Source organism: Maylandia zebra, linkage group LG4 (genome assembly GCF_041146795.1).
Source record: "Maylandia zebra isolate NMK-2024a linkage group LG4, Mzebra_GT3a, whole genome shotgun sequence".
Classification (NCBI taxonomy): Eukaryota; Metazoa; Chordata; class Actinopteri; order Cichliformes; family Cichlidae; genus Maylandia; species Maylandia zebra.
In genome coordinates, this window is record NC_135170.1 from 29,822,757 (window position 1) to 29,840,192 (window position 17,436).

The window sequence follows — 17,436 nt, forward strand, 5'->3', positions numbered from 1 at the left end:
AGGGGGAAAAAAATGTTTCCCTAGACATAAACTAGACTAACCACTTGTGCTTCTTCCGCAGCCCTTGCCATAAGCAACATTACATTCCCTGTCAGCAAATTTTGGCCAAAACGCCAACCCCAGCAACATGTCCCCGAGGGGTTTAATGCTGTTCTAATAGCAGTCATGTGGTATTTTATTGTGTTGCATGAGCCTTTTCTCACACTCCTTTCCTGTGGGACCGCAAAAGAGAGGTAATGCCTCTGCTGATACAACACAGAAAAATCTCATTTTATCGCTTTATTGCTTTCTAATTTCTTTTCCACATCTGTTTTCAAATCTGTCTGTCTTCCCAGGGCACCTTGCAAGTCTCAATCTTATTATTTATCTCACTCCATTCTCCTCTAATATCCATCATCTGCTAGCTCTCACCTGCTCGTGGGTGACAGGGATGAGGCGCTGTTTGGAGAGTTCCCTCAGGGTGTTGACGTCTGTCCTCATGTCCAGCTTACAGCCCACCAGCACCACCTTGGCATTTGGACAAAACTCTTGCGTCTCTCCTTGCCACTGCAGGAACGTGAGCCGACAGAGAAAAACTGAAAGACACTCTTGATTATGTCAAACATGAGCACTGAGCGCTGAGCTGCCTTTGCTGAAGTACAGAGATGACCTTTTGGCTACTCAGACACTGGATACCTGAGTTTGAGGGAGATTAATGCTCTCTTGCTAAAAGACATTTGTTCAGCTTAGCAAACACAGCAAAAACAAATGCATAACTTTGGTGTGTTTTTTTGTGGGAATTTAAGTCCAGCCTTCAAAGGGTTGGGGATTTTGGTTCCCAGTGACCTTTCTTATGTCATTTTGTTCTCAGCAAATTACTCAATGTAATTCAGTAAAGACTTTTTAACTTGACTAATCCATTCATCCATTGATGTCTGTTCTCTTTATTTTTTGTCAACAAAGCCATTCATCAGTCAGCAAAACTAAATATTTTGTTCCAGTCATTTGTCAACCACAAATGCCGGAGGTTGTGTTAAGCTTCTGCTGGATACCGCTGTATGATGAATATGATTTTTTGTTTTACTTTTGTTTGAGATAAACAAACATTTTTGAAGACAATCCCCTTGGTAATTGTACCAGGTGGAATGAAAAAGTTCAACTATTCTGCCAGTAAACATCAAGCATCCTACTTTCTTTGAATTTGTCGTCACCACTTCCAGCATGGCTGCTATTTTCAGATATTGCTCCTTTTAAGTCCCTTTTTGTGCGCTGAATCCCCTCACTGTGTCAAAATGTCAACTCTTCAGCTTTCATTTCTTTTTGCAGTAGAGGACAAAGTTGCGGGAAGCCAAATCTGGCAAGCAGTGTGGATGAGCGATTATTGTGTTGGTGTCGCCAAAAAAACTTATCACTGTTCTGTGTGCTGGTGCACAATGACACAGTGACGAACCCCACAGTTCATATGCTCTTCTTCAGACACCTGAGAACATTGAGAGTCTGACCCAGGGAAATTAATTTACAGCGCACAATTCCAAAAATCTCAAAATTAAAAAAGGAAAAATAAAACAATGTACATTCTTTTAGTTTGTACATCTGGCCTTTATGAACTGCCTTTTGGCTTGGACACTGCAGATATGCAGATCTCATCAACAGGGAATATCCTCCACATGAAAGTCAGTTGAGTTTGATGTTTGATTTCCTCTCAAGTTTGGGCTCCATGGTAAAATCTCATATGAATAAAAGGGCAAAACAGCAGCAGTGCTGGAAGTGTTTCAGAGGTCTACAAACAGAAGACCTTAACGGTGCAATGTGCCAAATTTAAATTGGGTATGTTTGGGGTTTTTTGCATTTTTTGTTTTATTTTTTAAATGGGCAGATTTGTGAAATTTTACGAAAGCAGCTCATTATTGGCATTTTCAGCGCAAAACAGACAACTAATTAATCTTAAGTGTGATGGAAAGGGGTGATAACTGTAGAGATTTATTTAAAGTTACATTCATTGTGGGTACATTTTACATTTTCAATTGTTTAATTAATGAATTGTCAGACTGTCAAAAAATTCATAAAACAAAACAAAAAGGACGGGAATGGAAAAATCTTGGCATAAAATCTGTAAATTATCATGAGTAAGAAGCTAAAACTAGAAATATTTGGCAGTTTTGCTTGAAAAATGGCTCAAAGATGAAGTGATCAGCAAAAAAGCCACAGATTAACTGGTGCTGTCAACCATCCAGGATTAATCAAGTAATTATTTTACCTCTAATCAGATTAAAGAGACTTCCTGTTTTTTTATGATACAAGGCAATGTTCACTATTTTACTGCAACAGCTATAGGGCCACGTACTGTGACTTTTTCACTCGTGCCAGCTTAGTTTGGACGTCTGTGTGGTGTGTTATACTTTCCTTACTCAGTCTCCATCAACAAAATCTATTTCAGGTTCTGTTCCGAAAGGTTGAGCAGTCTTCCTTCTAAAATCACCCTGAGATTAAATGTCACTACTGAAACTCAGCTGAACCAACACAGTCTCCTCCTGGCAGCACAAATACATGACAGCACTGAAATATTCCGCATGCCATGTGCAGAATGTCAGGGTGTCCATTCACCCCTTGTACTGAAAACAACCTCTGACCTTTCAGGCACATCCCCATTCTGTCAATGACATCCAATCAAAACCTTTGATTGTTTAACCCTCTTTCCTCCCCCAGCTGTCGTCTAGAAATATTGGTGACCCCCCCCCTAGCTCCTGGAGGTCAAGAGTCTAATTTAGGATGGTGATTGTGCAACAGGTTTTCCATGTGCGCCTGAGTTTCAGGGATTATTGGGATGACAACTAGGGGGCAGGGGTCATGGCAGCCCCCTGCCAAGTGATGCATGGGAAAAGCTAAAGCTGAGGAGCAGTGCTGCTTCCCCTGTTGACAGATTCCACGGAGGCTGGAGAGATATTGGCGGGTTAAAGAAATGGCGTCCCAGGTTAGATCTACAAAAGTCTGCAGGGGCATTTTAGCAGCTCCCTTCAGACCACTAAACACGTCAACAGACCAGCCATGGGAACTGTCTTCAGCTCACAAGGGGTGCAGTTCAAAGGCAAACTCACACACACATGGCTTCAAGATGAGACACCACTAAAAGGCACAGGTCTGCTTTTCGTGATACACATGCATGCAAACAGACCCATTAAGTTGGGTATAATTACACCATGGGTGTTTCACTATACTATGTGGGCACACAATCTGCCACTGGCTGTAAAAACACGTCCAAAACCACATTTGATGACGCCACCCGGCTATTACACCCATCCCAACTGCACTGTTCCCAGCCATTAGCCACCTTGCAAATGTTAACAGACACCAACAAGTGAAGTATTCAGCATAAAACTCAGATTTTATATTTTAAATGTTCACAGAAAGTCTGTTTCTAACACTCCTCAACATTCTCTGAAATGTCTTCTCTGATATGTCTGGTGTGTCTAATATGCGTATCTGATATTCCTCTTGAACCCACCCGGCTGCAAGCCCTCTTATTTCATTCTTCGCATTGACCTTCTATTGCTTGCAGGGACACGGGTCAAGTATCCATGGACGTTTTGATGAGATAAAGGAAAGCGAGACTTTAACCTCAGTGCTGATTTGCTCCATTGTTAAGCCGTGAAAAGCTGCTGGCACAGAAATCTAAGTCGATACAAGATGCTGATCAGGAAAAAGTGAATTGAATTGGTTTTTCGTTGGTTCTCCACTTTCACTGCGATATTAAATGCTGATCCAAAGTATTGAGAGGGGGAGTAAAAAATACTGACCTTCTTTATGACACTGTCCAAAGTCTCTGGACGGCTGATGTCGAAACAGATAAGCACTGCATCTGAATCGGGATACGCCAACGGCCTCACATTATCGTAATAAGAAGAACCTGTGAACACACAATAACATATGGTGTAAGGTCATGGTGTCTTTGGGGAAATTCCTAACTGTTTTTAACCTGATTTAACCCTGCAAGACTCTGCATCCCAACCATATGGCCTACTCTGTCAATTAGAAGCATACTGCACACCCAAAGGTCATTAATACATGAATAGCCCATTAAAGCAGGCGGTGTGGCACACACATCGACATGCTGCAGCTCGAACACACTCTCCAGATGTAAATGAACCTTGATCTTAGCAGTTATGTGCACATATTTGTGCATCTTTTTCTCTTGGGCTTCCACACAGCTGTGCCTCTTCTGTCACAGTACTTCAGGAGGAATGTTAAAGAGTTAGTCATAGCAGCACACACACACATACACACGCATACACACAAAGGTGAATTATAGTGGCTTGAGAATTGGAGGACTGGTACATACGATCCATAATCATCTTGAAACGACAGCGAATGCCAGCACAAAGGCCAAACTAAAGGTTGAACCCCTTAATTCTCTCATCTCATCCCTCTTTCTGTCTCACTTGCAAATGGTCCTTGATTTAAAATCTTCCATTTTCTTTTAGACTCTATGAGATTCACATGCGCTCACACGCTTCTCAGCACTCTTGCTTTTCAATTTTGTACCTTGATCAAATTTGAGGGCAGAGTGGCGCCTCTGTACTTCCACAAGTTGCTCACTTCCACAGTTCCTGCTCTCTTGCAGCTCTCATTAGGAGGCTTGTAAAAATATCTGGGCTCTCGTGGATGTGTGGCTGCGGCCACGGGCACCCTCCCTCCTACCGTCAGAAGCTGCTGTAGACCTTATGTTCTGCATAAATTTCAAGCCTCCATAACTCAAAGGTTTGTCACATTGTGCATCAAATTTGCCAAAATTAGCTAATCACATTACACCGTAAATAAATATTAAACGCTTTGGAAGATTAAACATATGATTTAGGTTCATACAAGCTGATGATTTTTAATATTTATACAAAACCAAAGTTTATGTTTGTTTGGTGTGTCTGTGCTTCATACCAAACCTGACCTGCCACACAATAAACAGACTGTTAGAGCTGCATGCTTTAGTCTGGTGTTCTGCACAAAAGCACTACACCCCGCATCACTATGTTCTCTTTGTTAATGATGGAATGAGTATGTGACAATAGCTGCACGCGGCCCGCAACCCCATCATTCAGCTTGCTTTCCTGTAGTGACCTGCTCATTGCTCTTTGAGAACAATGCAACAGGCTGCCTGTCACATCCTCACAAGCTGGAATGGTTTTGTTTAGTGACATTTGTTTGTCACTAAAAATCCATATTAACATCAAACGCTTAAAAAAAATGACCTGAAATATCAATTAAATCAGAGAAAAAACAAGTATGCTTTGTTTACAGTGGCTTCAGATTTCTCTTGGTTTAACACTACTGACTTTGATATCATTGTTTATACAAATTGCTACCCCCTACAGCTGGCAATAATACATATTACCACATTCTCACAGTGTGGTGACTAGATAGTGCGTTTCAAAATAGCATTCAATTAATTTTTATAAAATCTTGCTCACCACATGCACACAACCATTAATCTGCTGGCTGACTCTTTAACACATGAATGATGCTTGTCAAAAGAAGATTATTGTTTCCATTTACAGTAATTTGTAGTTCTTATATGGCCCTGTTTAGGACCTCCCTGCCCTTCTGAATAGTTGGAGGTGGGAGGAGGAACAGTAGGAACCCAGCACAGACAAATAGAGGTGGGTTGCAAGTGAGCTTTCAAGTGGATTGTAACCACAAGTAGACTACAGCAGCTTAAATAACCAGTAATACATGTGTTTTGTTTTGTTTTTTAAATTTGATGCATAGAAACCAAGTTTAGCTGCAGCACTGCACTTCTGAGCTAATGGCATGTTTGATCAGCTTTGCACATCCTCATGCACCTGGACATAGAACAGAAGACACAAACAATACATTAAATCTAAATTAGGAATGCTCTCAAGCAGCAACACCACAACAATTGAACTCTGCAAAATCCTTAAGGATGCTGGGCAAAATACATTTAACAACATTCCTTTGCTAACTTTAAAATATTTATGTTGCAATTTCAGTGCAATATACAGGAAAGAAAAAGTAATTTTAGCCTACACCTTGCAGGGCATTATCAGGAATTCATAGTCTCCTCTTCATCTTATTAACACAATATTGCTACAGTTCTGTATTGCTGAGAGAGCAGGACTAACACAAGCACACACAACCACATCCCCAGAAAAGGATGCCAAGTCCGACACTCAGCAAAGCTCACTTTGTAAGACAGCAAGCTGTGATGGGTAGCGGTCACACATGAGGTGCTGTAGCTGCTGAAGTCAGTCTTTAGTATGTATCGCAGTGCAGCAGACCTGTACTAAGGTTAGAGATGAAGAAGAAATGAGACACCCCTGTGGGGGTGGAGTAGGGACAAAAAAGATTTAATGAGTTTGATGCCGGAGCTAGGGCGTGTAGTGGTTTTTTGCAACAGAGAGAGAGAGTAGCAACCACGGGATTAAAGCAAAATCAAGATGAAGAGAAAAAGACGTCAGATGAAGCAAAGTTGAGACAACAGTACTAGTTTGACTCAACATGTAATTAGAAGCTGAAATGAGGCCATTGGGATCAATTTGTCAGTCCCAAAGATCAAAATGATTGACAGGTCATGGTCACGGCAGGGCTTGTCACAGCACAGCAATTCAGAGCTCCTCTGCCCTGAATGACAGGAAAGCTACCTCAGCACTTTTGCAAAGTCGGGGGAAAAAAGTCCTCTGAGGGAGCGGAGAAAAGTGCTGTGTTTAAAAGAAGCCGAGCAGGCACAAATAAAAACCAATCAACATAACAATCAAGAGCACGAGGGGAAAAAAAGGGAGAAAGCATTTTCTCCTGCCATTTCTCCAACAAAAAGACATGACCAGAGATAAAAGAGGATGTCACTGAGGGTAGGGTTGGAGTGGGTGTTTGGGTAGGTAATGAAAGCACTGGACTCGGCAGGACAGATCAAATAAAGAGGTATGAGAGCTCTGGCTGGGTTGGCTATTGGTGAAGTTGGCCTGTGCCCATTCACTGTGAGGTGGAACAAAAGGTCAATTGAATTTCAGACATAGGCAGCATGAGATGGATGGGCCAGAAGAGTGTGGGAGGGGAGCGTAGCCTGGCAGGAACCACTAAAAATCATCACGCCTGGCAAGAAGCGGGGCCCTGCCACGCCGTGCCAAGGACAGGCATAAAACACCCCTCACAAAACCTCCTTAAACATTAGCATTAGCCTAGCATTAGCCTAATTTAGTACAGGAGATCTCTCACAGTGGAAAGTGGATTTCTGCATTTATATCCACAAGACTAATTAGTGCAAAGCCACACTGCAGAACCACACAAGAGGTTGCACCTAAACATAATGACAGAGTTAGGAGGAAAGCAGTCCTTGTCTGCCGTCACTTGAGCTTCATCAAAGGCCAGAAATGTCCCAGAGGATGCTGAGGCGGACAGGAACTTAGTGGAGCGCTAATGTACAGTAATAAGACTTGAGGGTTTGCGGTATGACTTCATTTATGCCTCCTGTCCCTTGACACATCGACTCTCCTGTAGGGACAATCTATCTGAGACATGACAGCTCTCTATCTGCTCATTCAAAAGCTCTTCTGTGAAAAACTCATTTTCTGATAGAGCTGAGAAGAAAAGAAAAATCACAATAACACACAAACAGAACATGTAACAGGGCAGAGTCTTTGGGAATCCAACACTTCAAAAAACCTTATATTTTTCAATACATTAATCTGTAATATCACAGCAGGAATGATCTCCTTTCTGTTTTTGTTGCATGCTTATTTCAGGCGCAGCTAAAAAGCCAACCATTATGTGTGTGTGTGTGTGTGTGTGTGGGGGGGGGGGGGGGGGGGGGGGGGGGGGGGCTTTGCCTCTAAGCTCTCTGATGTGTTCATGCACATATGGCAGGTAGTCAACAGCAACTAAGAGCCTCATTAGGCCATATAGAAATCCTGAAAAACACCCATGCAGACAAAGGCAGGGTAACGAACACCCTCCCAAATGTGACCAAATCGCCAAATTAGCGAAAACGGGATCTTTTTTCTTCTCCTTCAGCTGTTTTCCTCTTGAAATCCACCTTCAGTGTGAAGGGAAAACATTTTAAGTCGCGGTGGCAGAGTATCTTAGCAACCTGGGGGATGCAAATGGCTTCATTGCGAGGCCTTAGAAAGGAAGAAAGAAAGAAGAGAGCAGGAGACTGAAGACACTTCAGTGCATTGCTGATTAGAGGTGACTAAAAGGAGAGTTGGTGCTCCAACCTTTAAGAGGTTGAGAAGACTTTCAAACACTGAAGCTCCAAGCTGTGTTGTGATTTCTTCTCAATTAAGGCTCAGCTCAAATAGAAATAAACATACAGCTGCCAAGACACCCTTTGAGAGGAAGTAGTTACTCTGACCTAATGTAGCCTACTACTGTACAAGACAGCGTGTGTTTTATGTGAATGTAAGCCTGCGTTCTTTTTGAAGTCCACATCTTGAAGCCATACAGGTGCACATCGAGCAACTGACCTTATCTAAACTGTCATGCAAAAAAATCTAACCAGTAGATAAAAGTACGACATATATTGCAAATTCGAGATTTTTTTTTCACTTTTAATATCATCTGGTTTTTCATAAATACATATTCAGAAGTACTGACAAGCAAGTTTGGATAATTTATGTTACATTTTTGATAGAGCCCGACCAGTATAGGATTTTTAGACCGATATCAATGCCGATATTTGGTGATACAAAAATCCAATATTCTGATATATCAGCCAGTATTTTTATTCCCTATTATTCAGATACACAAAGCAAACTGGTTCCTGAACAATTTTTATGTGTATTTATTTAGTCTTTTTTTTCCCAGGTGGATATTGTGTTTGTAGCATTCCAAACACATCACCAAAGAGGGAAGCTGCAGAGTGCCCTCTTGTGAATAAACTATGCAATGTCAACACTCCTAACACGATTGGCTGTTTCTCTGGTCTTTAATTTTCTGCAATTATCAGCAATTATAAAGGATACTACTAATTTATCAGTAAATAACTGATATTGGCCAATAATATTGACCTGCCAATAAATACTTCTAATTTTTACTCCTACATGATATGTTTCCCATGTCATACTGGGGAAAGCTAACATGTCCCTGCTTCAGCTATTTAATTCATCACTGACAAGGTTACGCTGGTTTGTGCAGTGCTAAATTGTCATTTCATAATAATGCTGTTTAAAGAGAAAGCTAACATTTTGGGAAAAAAAGCAAAGAGATTATGTTTGCAATCTTATCCGTCCATCAAAGAGGCATCAGATTATTACCAATCTAAATTTGCAACAACACACAACACATTACAGCCAAAGCAATCAAGACCCATCTTTGAATGATAAGAACAGAAACTGCTGCAACAAGAGTGCTGCAGCTGTAACAGGCAGAATTTGCTAAGGAAACATGTGGTCACACCAGTTATCGGCTTGATTTTGCATTTATCTGTTTACTTTCTTAGTTTTAATTACAAGTTTAACACACATTTATAACATTATTTTTAAAAACTTTGCATCTCACTGTTCTTGCTTAAAAATCTTTGTAATTTTAGTTTGATGAATCCATGCAAAAATGTGTAAAAATATCACATTGTGATTTAACACAATGTTACTGTGCCAGCCTATTTCTTCACCAGGTGAAATAACTTTTACTTCTGTGCCTCCAATTTCAAAAACAGACTACCTCGTGTGAAAGAGTTGTTTTTCACGTGGACTAGTGTAAATTCATCTGCATGTTCAGAGTTTCATGCCATGATTTCATACTCATTCATACATGAAAAATCATTCATTTCTTATCACCTACAACTAATTCATAAGTACCTATATGTAATTCATTAATAGTCAAAGAGAAATTAGCTATGTTTAATTTTAGCTTTTAAATATATTGTAGAGACTTGACCTTGTGCGTATCCCATCAAAATGTTGAAAGTGTCTAAAAAATATTGGACCTGAAAGCTAATACTGCAATTGCAACATTCATATTACGCCACGACATGAAATCTTTGCCAGATTTTGTGCAATATCTTAATTCGACTATTTACAGCTCAGACATACTTGACATACACTTTATATGAGAAGCTTGAGGCAATGAATTCCTAAATGAAAACGAAATGTAATGAAGTGAAAAAGATGGAACACATGTAAGCCAATGAACTGCAGCTATTCTTACATAAATTTTAACACTTTTCTGGTCTTACTGACCACTCTCCACCACATTCACGTTTTTTTATTCATTGCATACACCTCTTTCTTATCACACACACACACACAAACACACACACATCCTAGGGAGTTTTGGGATTCAGTATATTGACAGTTTGTCGTGCAACCCGGAAAAGCTAAGGATCGAATCACTGACCTCCTGCTTGGCTGATGACCTGCTCCATCTTTGGAGCCACAGCCACCAAAAACAAGAAAAATAATAATCCTGTAATTACCAAACCCCGGCTGGCCTGAACTCTGATCTATGCTTACATCTTTTGCTGCTCTTTCAGGTTGACATATATTACACACACACACACACACACTTCTCACACACAGGTAAAGCTACCGATTTGTAATAGAGATGGCTGTGTCAAGTTTTCAAAAGCATTAGTGCACAGCCAGGACAGTGGAGGTGACACTGGGTTAAATGGCCATTAACCTTGCATGTCTGCAGCCTATACGCAGAAGATATTGATCAAAGCCCCCACACTTTCCCTGTGGAGGAAGTGCAGCCTTTGGAGAGCATAAAGCACCTTCCACAGATCTGCTCTGAGCTCTGCTGCCAAGGAGTTAATACCTGTGTCTGTCATCCAATCGAAGGTTGAAAAGAAGGGCCAGCCAAAGTACTGACAGCGCAGGCTGGAGACAGAGCAGCATTGCTGTCTGTCTCCTGGTTGCCCCAGGGGTATAGAGATAGAATACTGTGTCCCCTTTCAGCTTCTCCTCACCCCTACTCCTTGCTTCACACACAGACACACTTTCATTCCATCACAGTAACAGCTATGCATTTCATCTCCTGTGTCTGTGGTTCAACTTGTGTTTTTCTTTTAAAGATCACTATGCTTCTTTGTCTCTCACTTCATCTTTTGATATATTAAAAAAACAACACACCAGATGTGTCAGTACTTTGGTTTTCCCCTGTGAACTGTTTGAGAAATAGGTGACTGGTGTGGGAGTCTACATTGGGCTACTCTTAAACCTTTGGGGATCTTTGTGTGTTTAGATGTTATAATATAAAAACTCCCAAGCGTTTGTTTGTGTGAGGAACTCAAGTAGCTGTGAATGACTTCTGGTTATGTACAGGAGGCACGCACACACCCAGTTTTCATCTTTTTTATAGTCTCCAGGCTTACCCCAATCATCGAGGTTCATCTGCTTCAATAGAAGCAGCAGACTGGTGGGTCCAAATCCACCAAATCCAAATAAAAAATAAAAAAAAACAGACCAGAATTAAAGGACAACAAATACCATCTTCATAACAGTTTTTTGTTTTTGCTTTTTTTTTTTTTCCATGCACAGTCATTTTGCAGCTCAAACAAAAATCTGGTTTAAATATCTCCGACATAGATCCATCTTTTTGTTTTGCTTTTGTCGGCTCAACTTCAGATAGAGAAGAATCTTAGAGGAGGAGTAATTTTTCACAAGGATCATTAGCTTGTAGGATTGCAATTTTAAACCCTGATTTTTAAAAAAGGACTTAAAAATGAGATAAAACAAAATAAAACATTAGTTATAAAATTAAATCAGTGATTTTCTGACCAAAATATAGAAAACTATTTGAGAAGAAGAAAATAAAATCGATGTAATGTTGCCATACTGTGTACATTTTAACTACATGGTTAAAAATCTTCTGCAAATTTGGGAATTTAAAAGATAATTTCACAGTCGCTCAGCACGATAATTTTTTTGTTGTTGTCCCATTTGGTTCTTTAGCCGTCAGAATTGTTGTCTGAAGGCCAACAAGGATACCCAATGGATTTACTTTGCCAAGTGGATCATCACGGCCTTGCCGTATTGGTCCATTTGATCGACCTTTTTTGTTATTATTTATTTTATTTTATTTTCAGTTGTTACAGACGGGACAGACATGACTAGGGGATAGGAAAGGGAGAAGGAAAGATGAAGGAAAAGAAAAACAGAGAGAAAGAGGAACAGTGAGAAAGGGCACTTAAAAAGAGAGAGAGAAAAAAAACTCCCAGATCACCTGTTGAGAGAAAAAGAAGAGAAAACAAGCAAAAAAAGAGAGCAACATAATAAACATAACACCATCGCATTAATCTAGCTAAGTGTAAACAGCAGTAAATATTGAATGTTGTGGAGCAGCACGCAGGATAGACAGCGCACAATGTGCTTTGAGGTAGCAGCCAAGAAAGGTGTAGTTTATGTCTATGGACAGTGAACACCCGTGAGCACACCTGTGTGGATCAGCGCACTTGTATTCAAAAGGTTTCACCATGTAACGGTCTTCTAGAGGGTGTAGGGAGCCATAGCCCCGTCCAACCAGGGCATGAAGCAGGCATGGAGGAGATCCAGACCCCAGACATCCAGAGGCCCCAGAGTGCGAGAGCCCAAGCACTCTGGGGCTCAGCACGATACTTAATAGATAACCTGCTTATTTAATACCTGCTAATTTAATTAAGTTTGTCAACACACACAGCTCGACCACAAATCCACCCATTCATCCAGGAAATGAAACTCAACACCAAGCCCTATGCTGCACATAAATAAAAGAGGCATTTATCCTTGCAGATTATACACACTAGTTTAAACTTAGTGGCAAACACCAGGGCTGATCTACCCAGCAGGTGGATTCTGACATGGGCTGGTGGGGCAGCAGCTGTCTACCAGGCTTCACCTCTCCTTAATTCCAGTCACAGAACTCAAACCGCCTACTGGGACTGTGGTGTTAAAGCCTTTTGGAGCATATTTAATGCAATTTTTATGGCTTGCCGTGTGGAGGATTGTGTTCCCAGTACAGTTGTAGTGAGTGATTGTAAATTACTGAGCACTAATTAGCAGGTATTTATGTTTGTTAGCCAAGTCTACCCTATCATCCACACACGTTCACTTCTGACCATGCAAACATGATGGTGCCAAAATGCTAATGCTGAGGCTTCTAAAACCAGTGTGTGACATTATGGTGGGTATGTCCATCTTTCTTTTTTTACACAGTCATCACTTGACTCAAGGTTAAAAATGGTTTGAAAAAAGTTGGCTTAAACCCCAGTGGCTGCAGTTTTCCGAGTCTGTACCACCTTAACACCACCATCTGGTGAGGACGGAGAATGTGTTTTGTTTTGTTTTAAAGCGCCAATTCTGACAGTCTGTGAAAACTCTCCAAGTCGTTTCAACTTATCTGCCAACGCTGCCAGCATCACCCACTGACACCCAATTCTTTGAGCACTGGGGACTGCCATGCCACAATGAAATCTGCTTTGAAAAGCTCTCAGCCCTGCTCAAATATCACCTCTCTCTCTCTTACACGCACACACATACACAGTATTCAAATTCATGTCTTTATATTCCTTTTCACCTGTAAAAAAGGAGTGATCACATCCTTTATTCCCACTCCCCTACACCTTTGAGTTTCATACTCTCCGTTCGGAATTTGTACCCAGTCTGGAAGCTTTTCATTAAAACTTGTAATAACACTGACTGCAGCTTCTCTGTCCACAGCTGTCAGTCTGATAAGAAAACAGAGGTGAGAATATTCAGTCAGCAGCTACAACCACATATATATGAAAGGAAAACTTGAGTGAAAAAAGGGGATCCTCTGCTCCACTTCCTCTGCTGCACAGCCATGCAAGCGCATCTCTATCATTCAGCTATCTATGCACCCCCGCCACCCCAGCTCCCCGCTCTGCAACCCCCACGGGAGGCCAACAGATAGACAAGACACTACTTCAAGTGCAATTTCACATCCACAAAAGTTGCAGCAGTGAGAAAAAGAGCGGGCTGGATCTTGTTTATAAATAAAGTCATTCATAAATGATGGCATCTGTCAAGTGTGCGTGAGTGAGGTGCAGGTGGGAGGTGAAGGATGGAGGTGAAATATGGCCTCTCTCTGTGTATCCCCTTACGCTCGGATGGGTTCCAGACAGATGCTGAGAGGGTTTTGCTCCTCTGGAGGTGGAGGGCCATCAGGACTGAGAGTTAGCTTTATGAGAAGCAGAATGAGTCAGTGTGGCTGTTTGAAGTGAATTGATCAAAGCTGGGGCGGAATCGGGTACAGTTGCAGTCAGCAGAGTGGAGTGGACTGGGTGAAAACACACAGAGCCATGGTTCTCTGGGTGGATTTCCCATCTGACTGAATGACAGAGGAATTCACTGCTGCTCCTGCCGCTGCTGCAGCTTGAAAAGGAGCAAGCGTCTGGTTCAGTGTCAGGGTGGATTAGTTTGTGTCCCACATGAACAGTGCTGGAGGGGTATTAGATATTACTGTAATGCTATTACTTCTCCAGGTTACACAGTGATTTTTTTTTTTTAGTCATTACATTTTTTAAATAAAACATGCACTCCTACTTTGTTTTATATTACATTCTTGTGAGACATTTAATTAAAACCTGCATAAATATGTATTAAGCGTAATTAATTTTTACTGTTACCGGGTAAGATTAAACAAGCAAAATCAGCAGCCCAAAAAAGTTTTAATAGAATTATCATCTGTTGTGTATTTGTTAAATTAATGATTAAGAAGAACATAATTTCCTCTATGAGAATATATAATGGGCAAAATGATGCTTTTAACCAAGCTTAATGGCCAAAGCATATTTGGGCAATAATAATGTAGCTACAATATATAAGCTTACATTTTAAACTAAGAAAGCTGCAGCTCACCTGGTCATCTTAATATGCCCTTCAAGTAACTTATATATGATCAATAATTTCTTGGTGTGTCACTGGATTCTTTTGTGTGGGCAGACACTTAGAACGAGTGATGGAGGACATTAAAAAGACATTTTTACTTCCCTTTTTGTAGTCACTCACCATCTCTTTAAGGATAATGCCGACACAGCCAATCACCCTCTGGAAAAGACTGAGGTGCACAGACTGAGGGGGTGCAGCGAAGTATAAGACAAGACATCAATGTGTATGTGCTGCTGATGAGGGGAGTAGGTAGAGTGCATTATGATGACATAAAGGTGCTTTATGATTGTATAAATATTTAAGCACCAACCGCTAGTACTGAATCTACTTTACTAAGTGGATTGGGTAATATTATTAGGTAATACTAGTAATATTCTTATTATTGGTGCTGTTTTTTACGCTGGCTGGCCACTTATACATGACTTGTAACACAGCGTTGGATCCTCTTTATGGCATAAATTCAGCAAGCTGTCAGAAACATTCCTCAGAGAATTTGGTCCATGTTGACCTGATCGTCTTAGTTAAAGCAAATTTATCATCCTTGACGTCACTCTCCCATTCCACCACATCCAATAGCTACTCTATCGAAGTGAGATCTGGTGACTGTGGAAGCTGTTTAGTACAGTTAGTTCGCTGTCATGTATAAGAAACCAGTTTGAGATCATTTGTGACATGGCATGTTATCCTGCTGGAAGCATACATGAGAACATGGGTACACTGTGTCATAAAAGGTAGAGATGGTCAGCAACAACAAAGACAATGTTTTTCCAGTCTTCTCTTGTCCGATTTTGCTGACCCTGTGTAACTTGTACCTTCAGTTTCCTGTTCTTAGGTGACAGAAATGACATCAAGTGTCATCTTCTGCTGTTGTAGCCCATCTGGTTCAAGGTTTGATGCGTTGTGTGTTCAAAGATCCTCTTTTGCATACTTTGGTTATAATGAGTGTTTATTTGAGTTATTGCTGATTTCCTGTTATCTGGAAGTATTCTGGCCATTCTCCTCTGACCTCTGGCATAAACAGGGCATTCTCACTCAGAACACTCACTGGACATTTTCTCTTTTTCAAACAGTTCTCTGTAAATCCTCAAGACTGTGTGAGAAAATCCCAGTAGATTTCAGAAATCCTTAGACCAGCCTGTCAACCATGCCACAATCAAAGTCACTTAAACCATCTTTCTTCCTCATTCTGATGTTCAGTTTGAACTTCAACAGGTCATTGTGAAATTGTCTACATACCTAGAACCATTGGTTGTTGGGGTGTCATTGGCTGATTAGATATTTGTGTTAAAGAGCAGTTGAACAGGTACACCTAATAATGTGAGTGTAATTTTACCTTGTTTAAGTAATACAATAAAGCCTTTGTAAGAATCATTTTGAAAGTGTGTTTGGAGAGTTGATTTTTAGAGATACAATTGTTGGAATGGGGTTAAAGGAAGAGGTACAGTATATCTGTATCATTTACATCCTTTTAATTCAGGTCAGTGAAGGTTACAGAATTGCAGAGTTAACAGAATCAACTGATACAAGCACTGCAATAAATTCATAATGACTCTTTCATATTGTCATATGTATGTATAGACAACTGTTTGGAGAGGTTACAGCAGTTTGAAAAAAAAAAGTGGCATTTGTGTGTCAAGGACCAAGGAATGGGACAGATCCCCAAAGACAAGCCTTAAAACACAAAGCCCACAAATGTGGGAAAAGCACAGATGTATACCTCTCCTTTTTTGCTCCTTCTGTTTCCTTTCTCTAGATGTCAATCTAGTGAACACTTCCTGCTCTCACAACCTGCTCTCATGGTAAACACACCCACTATTCTTTCTAGTCACTTCAAGCCCTCATTCCCCCAACCTCTTTGAGTACTGATTGAGGCAGCAGATGCACTTTTCAGCCTCATTGTGCCCCAGCTGCTGCCTGTGCGTCCTTCGACAGCACCCATTATGTCTCTGGTCAGCTGAGAAACATTAAGATTAAAGTGTCAACGCTGTAGCTATTCCCATCGTCACTCGATCACACGATATCCATGACTCGTTTCTTTTTTTCTATGTATTGTGTGCTTTCTTTTAAAAAACACAAATATCAGAAAGAGTATCAGAAAACTAATCTTAATTTAGTTAAATCTGCTATTGCTGCTATCAAATTACAGTATAAAAATAATGGAACAATATGATAGGCACCACACACAGCAATGAACTTTATGAGATTTTCAGTCTGTCTGCAAAGCTCCAGACGCAGTCACATAGCCTAAATAACAGACATTTCCCTTAGAAGCTGGTACAGATCAAAAATAGAGACAGAAGCAGTGCATCTTAAAGCAGATAACTCATAAATTGGAAGGGAAATGGCATCTCACTAATTAAGAAAATTTTCATTTAGCCTGGAAGAAGAATTTGTTGCTCTATATAAAAAAAGCCTTCCATAAACCTAGGACATCTCACTATTCATCACTGATTGAAAACAACAACAACCCTAGGTTTCTTTAAGCACTGTAGCCGGGCTGACAAAAAGTCTGAGTTCAGTTTAGCCAAGCATTCCTTTAACCTTAACTAGTAATGACTTAAGGAATTTCTTCACAAATAAAACTTTAACCATTAGAGAAAGAATGCTCATAACCACCCCAGACATA

At 40.6% G+C, this 17,436-nt stretch overlaps 1 protein-coding gene across 1 annotated transcript in view; it reads right to left on the reverse strand.

Annotated features, from left to right (window-relative positions):
• Window positions 1-17,436, reverse strand: part of rnd2 (Rho family GTPase 2) — a 33,699-nt gene that overhangs the window by 2,890 nt on the left and 13,373 nt on the right. The window contains exons 3-4 of the mRNA XM_004552339.3: window positions 3,774-3,883; window positions 412-546 (exon numbers count right to left, since the gene is read on the reverse strand). Coding sequence (XP_004552396.1) covers window positions 412-546; window positions 3,774-3,883 — 245 coding nt within the window. The remainder of the gene's footprint in view (window positions 1-411; window positions 547-3,773; window positions 3,884-17,436) is intronic.